General features: G+C 43.2%; 1 protein-coding gene across 1 annotated transcript in view; it reads left to right on the forward strand.

The window, feature by feature from the left end:
- The window catches only part of LOC141082277 (uncharacterized), a 54,292-nt gene extending 45,192 nt beyond the window's left edge, over window positions 1-9,100 (forward strand). Inside the window, exon 4 of the mRNA XM_073566219.1 lies at window positions 7,605-9,100. Within this exon, the coding sequence (XP_073422320.1) occupies window positions 7,605-8,869 (1,265 nt within the window). The 3' untranslated portion in view covers window positions 8,870-9,100. The remainder of the gene's footprint in view (window positions 1-7,604) is intronic.
- Window positions 9,101-14,008: the final 4,908 nt, after the last annotated feature.

Consider the following 14,008-nt stretch of genomic DNA (forward strand, 5'->3'; position numbering starts at 1 on the left):
GCTTCAACACAGCCAGTTGTAGTTCGGAAGTGCCGTCCACACGGAAAGAGATACTTGCTCCCGTGTCTCAGTGGGGTTCAGTAACGTCAGCTGATCCCCTGCTGTGTGGATGGCAGTCTCTCCTGCTGTAAACTCATTCAAAATACAGTAGGCCTCTGCCTACACCCTCCTATTTCCTGGGCTTCAACACAGCCAGTTGTAGTTCGGAAGTGCCGTCCACACGGAAAGAGATACTTGCTCCGTGTCTCAGTGGGGTTCAGTAATGTCAGCTGATCCCCTGCTGTGTGGATGGCAAAGTCTCCTGCTGCCTACACAGTCGTACCACTACTGATTTTTAACCGTGCTCCAATTAGGCCTGTGGCTCCACTGTCTCTCGTATTTCCCCTGTCCTCCAACCCTGCCAGTTACAGCTCCGAAGTGGCGTCTGCACAATCCACACTTGTTCCTGTGTTACAGGTGTTCAGTCCGATCAGTTAATCCCCTGATGTGTGTCCGGCAATGTCGCCTGCTCTGTCCACATTCCCATTATCGGAATGTGGACAGAGCAGGCGACATTGCCGGACACACATCAGGGGATTAACTGACCGGACTGAACACCTGTAACACAGGAACAAGTGTGGATTGTGCAGACGCCACTTCGGAGCTGTAACTGGCGGGGTTGGAGGACAGGGGAAATACGAAAATCAGTGAATCCACAGGCCTAAGTGGAGCTTGGTTCAAATTAGTAGTCTACAACCGATCTTAAAATTTCTTCAATGCAGCCTAAGCCTGCTCCGTGCTTGTCCCTGGGCTTCAACACAGCCAGTTGTTGCTCGGAAGTGCCGTCTTCACAGAGTAAAACACTAGCTCCTGTGTTTGTGGGGTTCAGTAACGTCAGCTGTTCCCCTGCTGTTTTGATGGCAATCTGTCCTGCTGCCTCCCAATTGACAGCACATCAGGCCTCAGCCTGCTAAGTGCTTGTCCTGGGCTCCAACATCGCCAGTTGCTGCTCATAACTGACTTTGGCACGGGTACTCCCTCCTGCCCAGCTTGGTTCCAGCCCTGCCTGCTGTTTCCGGGAAGTGTCAATGTCAGTTTGCCACCCCAAGTTGCCATGTCGTGTTGCGGTTGGGTTAGCCGAGGCTAGGGTGCCAGCAGTTTAGGTGCTTCCTATGTGGACTGCGGGTTCTGGTAAGAAAGGTTTGTTCCATAGTGCCAGTAGGACAAGCACCCCCTGTAGGACTGTGTGATTCGGTAACTGCGGCCAGCTTGCGGCATGCCAACTTTGCTTTTCAGGGGTAACTTCTGATACCCCTCCGGGTTCCAGCACCGTCAGCTGGTTCTCATCAGAGCCTTTGGCCTAGGTGCCTCCATCTCGGTATCCGAGTTCCAGCAACGTCTGCTGGTCCTTGGTAGTGCTTTGTAGCACAGGTACCTCCTGCTTAGTAACCGGGTTCCAGCACCGTCAGCTGGTCCTCGGTTGTGCCATTGGCTCTTATTCCTTCTGCTGCCCCTCCGGGTGCCAGCACTGTCAGCTGGTCCTCGCTATTTCCATTTGCTCTTGCAGCTTATGCTACCCCTCCGGGTTCCAGCACCGTCAGCTGGTTCTCGTCAGAGCCTTTGGCCTAGGTGCCTCCATCTCGGTATCCGAGTTCCGGCAACGTCTGCTGGTCCTTGGTAGTGCTTTGTAGCACAGGTACCTCCTGCTTAGTAACCGGGTTCCAGCACCGTCAGCTGGTCCTCGGTTGTGCCATTGGCTCTTATTCCTTCTGCTGCCCCTCCGGGTGCCAGCACTGTCAGCTGGTCCTCGCTATTTCCATTTGCTCTTGCAGCTTATGCTACCCCTCCGGGTTCCAGCACCGTCAGCTGGTTCTCGTCAGAGCGTTTGGCCTAGGTGCCTCCATCTCGGTATCCGAGTTCCGGCAACGTCTGCTGGTCCTTGGTAGTGCTTTGTAGCACAGGTACCTCCTGCTTAGTAACCGGGTTCCAGCACCGTCAGCTGGTCCTCGGTAGTGCCATTGGCTCTTGTTCCTTCTGCTGCCCCTCCGGGTGCCAGTACCGTCAGCTGGTTCAAGAGGACAAAGAACAGGAAGACAACCACCAAGATGCAGAACAACAAGAGAGAGAAGACAAAGAAGCATAAAAAAAACAAAGCAGAAGAACATTAAGCATAAGACTAATACTCTGAGCAAATGATATTATCTTATTTATAAGCAGAAGAAGACTAAGCAGTGTATGGGGGTGAGTCCGTTCCTCCTCGTGGTGCCCCTGGAAAAGGCCTGCTTCTGCAGGCCAAACTGAACGCGGACAAATCCTGTTGTAAATCTTTTGTGACAGGCAGAACGGAAGGTGTAAACTTCTAACTTTTCTAGATAACAACTACAGGAATGCCTGACACAAACAAGAATATGATGAAGAAGAATAGGAAGAAGATGAAGAAGCTGAATATGTAGAATAATAATTGTTGAATAAGAAGAATATGAAGAATGTAAGAAAAGGAAGAAGAAGAAGAAGAAGAAGAAGAAGAAGAAGAATGTAAAAAAAGGAAGTAGAAGAAGAAGAATGTAAAAAAAGGAATAAGAAGAAGAATGTAAAAAAAGGAAGTAGAAGAAGAAGAAGAAGAATGTAAAAAAAGGAAGTAGAAGAAGAAGAAGAAGAATGTAAAAAAAGGAAGTAGAAGAAGAAGACATACATGTCTGGCAAAATATAAATGAGGCTAACATAGTCAATATCTTTGTAACTCCTAACATCTTTAAAAAAAAAAGTTTAATTCCTGCTATTCCATTTGATTGGGCTAAACCTCTATGGCTTTAATGTCTCCTCCACCTCCCACAATACATTCTACATTATTCTTAGTTGTTTTTCTTCATGTAGAATTAACCTACAAGGAAAGAAAGGGTTTTTTTTAATTCCGATATTTTGGCCCCATTGACTTGCATTGGTTCCCGGTATCGGAATCGGCGATACCGATACTTTTTTTAAGATCGGCCGATCCATTCCGATCCGATATTTTCAAGTATCGGCTGGTATCGCTCAACTCTAATTCAGATACTTTTTATTTCGTGCATCCAAACAGAAAAGGTTAAACGTTTTCGGTCCACTATAGGACCTTCATCAGAACAATCTTGTTTACTGAAACAGATTTAAATGCTAGCCAAAGAGGACAAAGTAGAGAGTCTGGATAGCCTGTGACTGTGTTAAGAAGCTGGCGTCTGGGAAGAGTATATGGACAGAATTGATAATTATCAATTATCCTCCTGATATTCCTCCAGGGCACATCTCAAATCGTGAGAGATGGTGGAAAAAACTACACACTCATTTAGAATGGTAGTAGGCTCGGTCACATCAAGAGAATCCGCAAAGAAACTCCTAGAAAGGGCGTCCGCCTTAACATTCTTAGTGCCCGGAAGAAAGGAGACCACAAAATCAAAACGTGTGAAAAACAAGGCCCACCTAGCCTGTCTAGGATTCAAGCGCTTGGCTGTTTCAAGATAAATCAAATTCTTGTGATCGGTGAGGACCACAACTTGATGTCTAGCTCCCTCCAACCAATGTATCCACTCTTCAAATGCCCACTTCATGGCCAACAATTCCCGATTCCCCACGTCATAGTTACGTTCAGATGGAGAAAATTTTCGAGAAAAGAAGGCACAGGGATTCATCTTAGAGGTTACCAGATCTCTTTGAGACAAAACGGCTCCTGCAACAATCTCAGAAGCATCTATCTGCACCTGAAATGGGAGTGAAACATCAGGTTGCTGTAGAACCGGAGCAGAAGTGAATCTCTGCTTAAGCTCCTGAAATGCCGAGACAGCCTCAGGAGACCAATTCAGCACATCAGCGCCCTTTTTGGTCAAATCCGTCAGAGATTTAACAATACCAGAAAAATTTCTTATAAATTTAAGGTTGAAATTAGCAAAACCCAAAAACTTCTGATGAGCCTTCAGAGAAGTGGGCTGAACCCAATCATAAATGGCCTGGACCTTGGCCGGGTCTATTTCAATAGTAGACGGGGACAAAATGAAACCCAAAAACGAAATCCCCTGTACACCAAAAAGACATTTCGATCCCTTAACATACAGAGTATTTCCATTCAAAATCCGGAACACAGTCCGGACATGTTCCACATGAGAATCCCAATCACTGGAAAAATTCAAAATATCATCCAGATAAATGATCAAAAACTTATCCACAAGATCCCGGAAAATATCGTTCATAAAAGATTGGAAGACGGAAGGGGCATTAGTGAGCCCAAAAGGCATCGCCAGGTACTCAAAATGTCCCTCCGGAGTATTAAATGCCGTCTTCCATTCATCCATGTGCTTGATGCGAATAAGATTATACGCCACTCTGAGGTCAAGTTTGGTAAACCAACAGGCACTTTTAACTCTGGAAAATAAATCAGAAATCAGGGGTAACGGGTACTGATATTTAACAGTGATTTTGTTAACGGAACGATAGTCAATACATGGCCTTAATGAGCCATCTTTTTTGGCCACAAAAAAAACCCAGCACCTAAAGGTGAAGAGGATGGTCTAATATGACAATTCTCCAATGATTCCTTGATATAAGATCGCATAGCATCATGTTCAGGTACCAATAAGTTGAAAAGCCGACCCTTGGGAAATTTACAATCGGGCAGTAACTCAATTGTGCAGTCATAACTCCTATGAGGAGGCAAGGATCCAGACTTACTCTCACTAAATACATCAGAAATATCAGCCAAATAGTCAGAAACATCTTGAGACTGGGGAGAGGTGGAGAAAACAGAAGTGTCACTAAGAACACATTGACAACCCCAACTCGCCACAGACACAGATTTCCAATCCAAAACAGGATTATGGGTTTGCAACCAAGGAAAACCCAGCACAATAATATCATGTAAATTGTGCAACACCAAAAATTTACAATTCTCTTGATGGTCCGGGGTGACCCGCATTATCACCTGGGTCCAAAACTGGGGTTTATTCTCCGCCAAAGGGGTAGCATCAATACCCCTCAAGGGAATAGGGGTCCGTAGGGGCACCATGGGGAAACCACAATGTTTGGCAAAGTCAAGATCCATCAGATTCAAAGCTGCTCCTGAATCCATAAAAGCCTTAGCAGAAAATGTAGGCAAGGAGCAGATCACGATAACCACCAACAGGAACTTAGGCTGTACACTGCCCACGGCAAATGAGTGGGCAAAATGTATTTCTCATTTAGGGCAGACAGAAAAAACATGAGAGGTGTCTCCACAAAAGAAGTATAACTTATTATGCCTTCTAAACTCTTGACTTTGCGCCATAGACAAAACCCTATCACATTGCATGGGTTCAGAAGTTTGTTCAAAAGGCAGCACTGCCTCTCGCGCACTTTTACGTTCACGTAAACGTTGATCAATTTGAAAGGCTAATGACATGGAGTTGTTAAGACCAGAGGGGACAGGAAATCCCACCATAACATCCTTTACGGTTTCTGCCAGACCTTTCCGAAAGAGAGCTGCTAGGGCATCATCGTTCCATTTAGTAAGGACCGCCCACTTTCGGAATTTCTGGCAATATTACTCCGCAGCATCCTGACCCTGGATCAATGCCAATAAGGTTTTCTCAGCCTGATCAATAGCATTAGGTTCATCATACAACAACCCCAGGGCTTGAAAAAATGCATCCACATTAGCCAGAATAGGATCTCTAGGTGTCAGAGAAGAAGCCCAATCCTGGGGATTGCCACGCAGCAGGGAGATGACAATTTTAACCTGCTGCACCGAGCTCCCCAATGAGTTAGGTTTCAAAGCAAGAAGTAGTTTACAGTTATTCTTAAAATTCAAAAATTTTGATCGATCCCCAGAGTAAAAGAGGAAAAAATATATTACAAAATTCTGACACTTTTTTTTTTTTTTTTTTTTTTTTACAATTCTTTCCTTCTTTTGAGTTCCCCTTAGAGTCTACAGTTTTGGCTGGTGATTCTGTTCTGAATGGGTCACCGAGGAGGATGGCAGGAATAGGCTAAGCCACCAGGAAACCAGAGAGGTTGGTAACTTAGCGGATTGCAGACCCCTGATCCTAACAAAACAACTAGCAGTAGCCATGGAGTGTTCCTACAATGCCCTAGAAGCCTCGGTACAGCCGAAGAGCTAATTAAACCTAAAGCCAGAAAGGTGAAATCTAAACTGCCCCGAAGTAGATCCCCAAAGGAATAGATACAAACGCAGGCAGAAAATAGACTGAGCAAATGATGAAGCCCAAACTGTGTAGATAGGACAGGACAGAAAAGATACTGTCTGCAATCACACAAAAACCCTAAAAAATCCAATACATCTGATATACAAAAACACTAAGGCCACACGACCTCTCCCCCGCTAGATCAGCACTCTGGTGTGAACTGGAAGCAAAGCAAAAGATACTAATATAACAGGGGACTGAACTAACTGACACAAGCTGTAACATATGGCGCTGGGCCCAGCGCTGCCCCCAGAAGGGAGCACACTGAACCCTCGCAACAAAGCAAAAAGTAGAAAGCAACCAAATCAGATGCAAAGGAATATCAAAAGAATCGCTTAACTGAACCATGCAGATCAGGCAGGAGACAGAAGAACTCAAAATGCACAAGGAAAAATGATCACCAGCAACCACTAAGGAAAGCCTGCTCACTTATATGCTCCCAGCCAGTAATCCAAAGTTCCCAATCATCGTCGTCAGGTGGCAAACTTCCATCAAACTGGCCAGCTCCACTACCCCAGTAACCACCAGAGGGAGCCCCGACTCAGAAGTCCGATCAAGACAATTCACAACAGGTTAAGTTAAGGGTACCATAATTTCTGTCCAGGCCTATTTCATGAGTTTTATTTTTTTAAAATTCTGTGGAAGCATGGTTGAAAAGCAATGTTTGACTTTCATTTGCTCATTTTCATAGATTTTTGATTTATTTTTACTTTTGTCAGATTCAAGTTATTTCTGTGACCATTGTGGGTTTTTCTGTCATTAAATGAAGGGTAACAACACTTTTGACCCACGTGTGTAGGAGGAGTGAATATTTTGACTCCACAGCTTCTTTCCAGAAATTAACACACAGTGGATTTTGGAGAGTAAAAATTACACATTTGCCATTTTATTACCCAGCACATAGTGCCCAGATTGTGCTCCAGGAGACACACCGCAAATTAAGTGGATTCTTCTCACTATAATGTTGCTAAATACAGGGATCCTAAATGTTGTTTGCGCACACTGCAAGACTCCGAAGTGAGAGCGGATTTTGCTGGATTGGTTTATGGAAACCTTGTTGCTTTTCAACAGCCTTTGAGCCACTAATAGTGTGGGAACCTATGTTTTTCCATTGACAGATGATGGACCTGAGTGGGGACTTGTTTTTTGTAAGATGAGAATTGGTTTTATTTTCGCCTACATAACATTGATTGGTTTCTTTTTATTCGATATTTGGGAGGCAGAATGAACAAACTGTTGAACACCACACACTACTGGCTCATCCAACAAGGTTTTCTATTAGACTGTGAACTGTCATTGTCTTGGTAAATAATTAAAGTTTTTTACATAGCTTGCCATTTTTATGGACAGTTTAACTAGAAACATTCAAAAATATAAAACTCAAGGATATTTTATTAAAAAAACTGTTTTTTATCTTCACAGATGACTGTACCAGGAGATCAGAGGGACAGTTGACATCTTCAGCTTTTAAATCTGATAATCTTGAGATCCTACAAGATACAACTGAAGTGAATGCCATTACTCCAGATACATCATCATCCATTCACAGCAAAGATCTGTCATCTGATCCTATGAAACAGGTCCCATCTTCTGATGCATTACTGACTACTAAGGAAAATCAAAGTCACAAAAGAGGCATTAAAAAACAGACTGCTCCTAAAGCAAAGAAGTCATTTTCATGTTCAGAATGTGGGAAATGTTTTAACCTGAAACAGAATCTTGTTAAGCACCATAGAACACACACAGGGGAGAAGCCTTTCTCCTGTTCAGAATGTGGGAAATGTTTTAATCAGAAAGGGAATCTTGTTACACACCAAATAACTCACACAGGAGAGAAGTCTTTTTCATGTTCAGAATGTGGGAAATGTTTTAACCAAAAATCATATTTGGTTGATCACCAGAGAAGTCACACAGGAGAGAAGCCTTTTTCCTGTTTAGAATGTTGGAAATGTTTTGCACGTAAATCACTGCTTGTTATTCACCATAGAACTCACACAGGGGAGAAGCTTTTTTCATGTTCAGAATGTGGAAAATGTTTTGCACTTAAATCACAATTTGTTATCCACCAGAGAGCTCACACAGGGGAGAAGCCTTTTTCATGTTCAGAATGTGGGAAATGTTTTAACCTGAAAGGGAATCTTGTTGCACACCAAATAACTCACACAGGAGAGAAGCCATTTTCCTGTTCAGAATGTGGGAAATGTTTTGCACGTAAATCACTGCTTGTTACTCACCATAGAACTCACTCAGGGGAGAAGCCTTTTTCATGTTCAGAATGTGGAAAATGTTTTGCACTTAAACCACACTTTGTTAACCACCAGAGAACTCACACAGGGGAGAAGCCTTTTTCCTGTTCAGAATGTGGGAAATGTTTTAACAATAAATCCAATTGTGTTAAGCACCAGATAATCCACACAGGAGAGAAGCCTTTTTCATGTTCAGAATGTGGGAAATGTTTTGCACGTAAATCACACTTTGTTAACCACCAGAGAGCTCACACAGGAGAGAAGCCTTTTTCATGTTCAGAATGTGGGAAATGTTTTACAAATAAATCAGTGCTTGTTACTCACCAGAGAACTCACACAGGAGAGAAGCCATATTCATGTTCAGAATGTGAGAAATGTTTTACCAAGAAATGGACTCTTGCGAAACACCAAAGAACTCACTCAGGAGAGAAGCCTTTTTGATGTTCAGAATGTGGGAAATGTTTTAAATGGGAAAATAAATCTTGATCGCCATCCAAAAACTCGCACAGGGGAGAAGCCTTTTTCCTGTTCAGAATGTGGGAAATATTTTAATCGGAAAACACTTCTTGATAGACATCAGAGACCTCACACAGAGGAGAAGATGTTTTCATTTTCTTAATGTGGGAAATATTTTACTTGGAAATCAACTGGTAATAAACATCAGAGACGTCACATAGAGGAGAAGCCTTTTTTATGTTCATAGTGTTGGAATAGTTTTAACCAAAATTGAATCTTCTTAAATGGGTTGTCTCTTGTCATTCCTCATGTTTGCTGACAAAAGGATAAAACTAAACTTTATTAATTCCAAATGTAAAACTATACCCATAATTCAACCACTGAAGGTTAGTCGGAAAGTGACTAATAGAAAAAACATATACCCCACAGGTCAGTATATAGGGTGAGGTGACATATACACACTCACTCTCCAAGCCCTTCATTTCTACGGGCTTCATTGTCCTCACCGAAGGCGTCATCAGGAGACTAATACTAGATGTGTGCCCGATGCTATCACATCAGGAGGGCAGTAACATCACGATAGGGGCAGCTTTGTGGCGCTGGGGGTGGCGGCCCACCCACTTCGGTGCAGTCACAACTGGCAGGAAAGACGGCGTTTTGCTGCCTGTGCTGGAGATGGTGTGTGGCGCCACCAGAGGGTGGCCGCACCCAATCTCCACCACACGCCTCAAGCCGCGGTCTTTCCTGCCGGCTGTAACTGCATGGAGGTTGGTGGGCAGGCAGCGGCGGGATCCAGCACGTGTAGTCAGGTGGTGGGTGCTGGAGGGGTCCAGCGGTGGCATCCCTCATTACTCCCCACTCATTACACCCTCTTGTTATTCCCCTCTCACAGCAGGCTGGAAAGACTTTTTTGGCCTGTGCTGGAGATGGTGTGCGGCGCCACCAGAGAGTGATCTAAGAAGGCAAGAAAAAGATCATGCCCATATGAAAAGGAGCACCTCAATTATATGCAAAGAATAATGACACTGTATTAGACAATAATAGTACAAACACCAAAAAAGAAAAAACACAATTCCTATTAAAAACATTTAAAATACAAAAAGGACTGTGATATACAATGTCTGTAAAGTATGATGTTTTTTTCTGTAAGATATGTTTCTAGAAATCTCCCAGTGCTACTCTTCGGATGACAATGTAGACTGCCAGCGTTTGCAGCAGCCCCCGCAACCCCCCTTCAGTCTTATCAGACCTGTGCTGCTGGAAACCTGAAACCGTCTATTTCTTGTGAGCTAGGAATGTTAATTAAGCTGAGTGGAAATAGTGTCTTTGTTCTGAAAACATGTGCTCAGCTACCCTCATAGGAAATAATGGAGATCTAATCATTTGGTCATAGAACGCGGCGCTTCTATGGTAGAAACACGAAACCCACATTTCTGCTAAGGGCACGAAGCCAGCTTTCTGATCCCCTAATTTTCATGAGCCTAATCCTTCCAGAAATTGAGATATGGAGTGTGCCCAAATGGAGTGTCCTATTTCGTGCATTCTTGATGTTTTCTCGATGGGCTCATTACGCTGGGAAACATGATACCACCGGTGAGTTCATACGAGCTTCCCCCATTAAGATATGATTATCATAAGTTTTGTAGCCAAATCATAACTTGGAGAGAGGGAGGTTGGACCTCAGCGAACCACCCATTTCGTGAGGTCACAGACCCTAATCTATAAGATACTCCCTACCATTTTCCAGTCAGCTCAGCTCAAATCCTGGTGCCTGAGAGACGTGCCGATGAGTGGCGACGTTTGGTTAAGCGGCCCATCCCCCAACCTCAGCCACATGGTTTTGCCTAAAGAGTCATGAACAACTGTGAGTGTATTTTCTATGTTCATCCATTTTTTGCTTTATATTTGTAACTACATTTAGTGTCTCAATTTTATAACATCTTTTATCTGTATAACCACTGCCCTCATTTTGGGAATAAATGATTAAAAATCTATTAGTTCTGTCTACATGCTCTAAGAAAACAAACTTTATGCCTTGTTTAGATAATTACGCTACTGTGTGGGTTAGCTTCGAACCCCTCCCTTGAGTCTATAACTTAAGCGAGGAAACCAGGAGCTGGTGGCAGCACATTGTGCACGGTTGTTGCAGCTAGCTGGCAGTACAGAAGGGTCTTATATTGCTGAATGAGGGGCTGCGGCCACAGCATTGATAATTCCCTCACTGCAGTAGCCTAACTGCCGTTCACAACAAGCAGCCCGTCTGGCGACTAATTATCCTAGGTGCAGTTCCCTGACTAACATGAGGGTAAGGGGGCGCCGGAGAGCTGCGAGTTCCAAAGTGGAACTGAGAAAGTGGGATATACATAAATCCCCGCAGTTCGCAGAAGATTGTTAGCAGTGGTGAGGCATCCAAAATACCCCCCCTGCGGTAAATTGTTAGAGCGAGAATAGCTTGCTGGATATTTTTGTCACATGGCACCAGAGCGGTGGGATAACTAGAATCATAGAATCGTAGAGTTGGAAGGGACCTCCTGGGCCATATGGTCCAACCCCCTACTCAAAGCAGAATTCGCTAAATCATCCCAGTCAGATGTCTGTCCAGCCTCTGTTTGAAGACTTCCATTGAAGGAGAACTCACCACTTCTCGTGGCAGCTTGTTCCACTCATTGATCACTCTGTCAAAAAGTTTTTTCTAATATCTAATCTGTGTCTCCTCCCATTCAGTTTCATCCCATTGCTTCTAGTCTTTCCTTGTGCAAATGAGAATAAAGTTGATCCTTCTACAATGTGACAGCCCTTGAAATATTTGTAGACAGCTATTAAGTCTCCTCTCAGTCTTCTCTTTTGCAAACTAAACAATCCCAAATCCTGCAACCTTTCCTCATAAGACAGGGTTTGCAGACCGGTCACCATTCTGGTTGCTCTTTTCTGAACTTGCTCCAGTAAGTTGATGTCTTTTTTAAAATGTGATGCCCAAAACTGGACACAATATTCCAGATGAGGTCTGACCAAAGAGGAGTAGAGGGAAATAATGACTTCACGTGATCTAGACTGTATGCTTCTGTTAATACATCCTAGAATTGCATTTGCCTTTTTTGCTGCTGCATCACACTGTTGACTCATATTCAGTCTGTGATCTATTAGTATACCCAAGTCTTTTTCACATGTGCTGTTGCTTAGGCCTATTCCTCCCATTCTGTATATGCTTTTTTATTTTTATTGCCCAGATGTAGTACTTTGCATTTTTCCCTGTTAAAAACCATTCTGTTAGTTGCTGCCCACTTCTCCAGTTTATTTATATCTTTTTGAATCCTCTCTCTCTCTTCTCTAGTATTAGCTATCCCTCCTAGCTTTGTGTCATCAGCAAATTTAATCAGTTTACCCTCAATTCCTTCATCTAAATAGTTGATAAAGATGTTGAACAATACAGGGCCCAGGACAGAGCCCTGTGGTACCCCACTTGAGACATTCTTCCAACTGGATGTGCAGCCATTTACGACCACTCTTTGGGTCCGATCACTAAGCCAGTTATGAATCCATCTAACAGTTGCCTTGTCCATTCCATACTTAGTCATTTTTTCAATAAGGATTGTATGAGATACTTTGTCAAATGCTTTGCTGAAGTCAAGATATACTATAGCTACAGCATTTCCTTGATCCACCCAATCAGTGATTCCGTCATAGAAGGAAATTAAGTTAGTCTGACATGACTTATTAGTTACAAACCCATGCTGACTCTGTTTAATCACTTCATTCTTATCCAGGTACTGACATACATGTTGTTTAATAATTTGTTCAAAGATCTTTCCTGGTATAGAAGTCAGACTCACCTGCCTATAGTTGCCTGGGTCCACCTTCTTCCCCTTTTTGAAGATAGGAACAACATTTGCTCTTCTCCAGTCTTCTGGGATTTCTCCTGTTCTCCAAGAATTTTCAAAGATTATGGAGAGGGGTTCAAAAATTTCTTCTGCTATCTCCTTCAGTACTCTGGGGTGTAATTCATCTGGACCTGGAGACTTAAATTCATTTAGGTTAGCTAAGTGTTTCCTCACTATCTTTCTGTTTATAGATATCCTGGATTCTTCTATTCCCTTAATAGGACAGTGAAGAATAGTTGATGTTACATTTCCTTTCTGAGAGAAAACAGATGCAAAATAGGAATTTAAAAGTTCGGCCTTCTCAACATCCTGTCTTACCATTTCATCATTTTCATCCTGTAAAAATCCTATAGCATCTTTGACTTTTCTTTTACTCTTGACATATCCCCAAAATCCTTTTATTATTGCTTTTGACATCTCTTGCAAGCCTCAATTCATTGTCAGCTTTAGATAATCTGATTTGTGCCCTGCAAGTTCTGCAGACAGCATTATATTCTTCTTTAGATATGCCTCCCTCTTTCCATTTTATAAACATCTTTTTTTTCCTTTTTAGCATGTGCTTAAGTTCTGTGTTCATCCATCCTGGCTTCCTTAAATGCTTCCTATTCTTCCCTCTTTTCGGAATTGTTAACAATTGTGCTTTGAGAATTTCATTTTTCAAGATTTCCCATCCTTCCTGGACATTTTTGTCTTTAAGGATATCCAGCCATGGGATCCTTCCAATTCTCTTTCTGAATCCCTTAAAATCTGCCTTTCTGAAATCTAACCTTGACGTCTGAGTCTTCACAGGTCTTCCTCCTCTAGTTATCCAAAATTCTAAAATAGCATGGTCGCTACCTCCTAGGGTCCCAGACACTTTTACCTCCTCAACCATTTCCTCCCTGTTTATAAGGATTAGATCCAAGGTAGCAGTTCCCCTTGTTTTCTCCCCTACCTTTTGGAAGATAAAGTTGTCAGCAAGAGAGGATAAGAATTTCCTTGACCTGTTAGTTTTGCCTGAGAGAGATTCCCAACAAATGTCTGGATAGTTGAAATCTCCCTGTTATGCGAGGCTTAGGTCGAAGGAGGCTGACAAAACCCGGGCCCCTGCGGAGTCCCTCAAACTAGGGAAAACCCTGTCTGACCCTCAACCCAGGGTTTTTGCTAAAGGTGCAAATGCCTGAGCCTCCAGCCTCTCCTTATCTCCTGCTCAGCCCTAAGCTGAACCCTCCACCCTCCACCCAGTGAGTTGTCAAACCACCAAAAC

This window comes from Dendrobates tinctorius, unplaced genomic scaffold (genome assembly GCF_039654945.1).
Source record: "Dendrobates tinctorius isolate UK_male_01 unplaced genomic scaffold, ASM3965494v1 ptg000017l, whole genome shotgun sequence".
NCBI classification, from domain to species: Eukaryota; Metazoa; Chordata; class Amphibia; order Anura; family Dendrobatidae; genus Dendrobates; species Dendrobates tinctorius.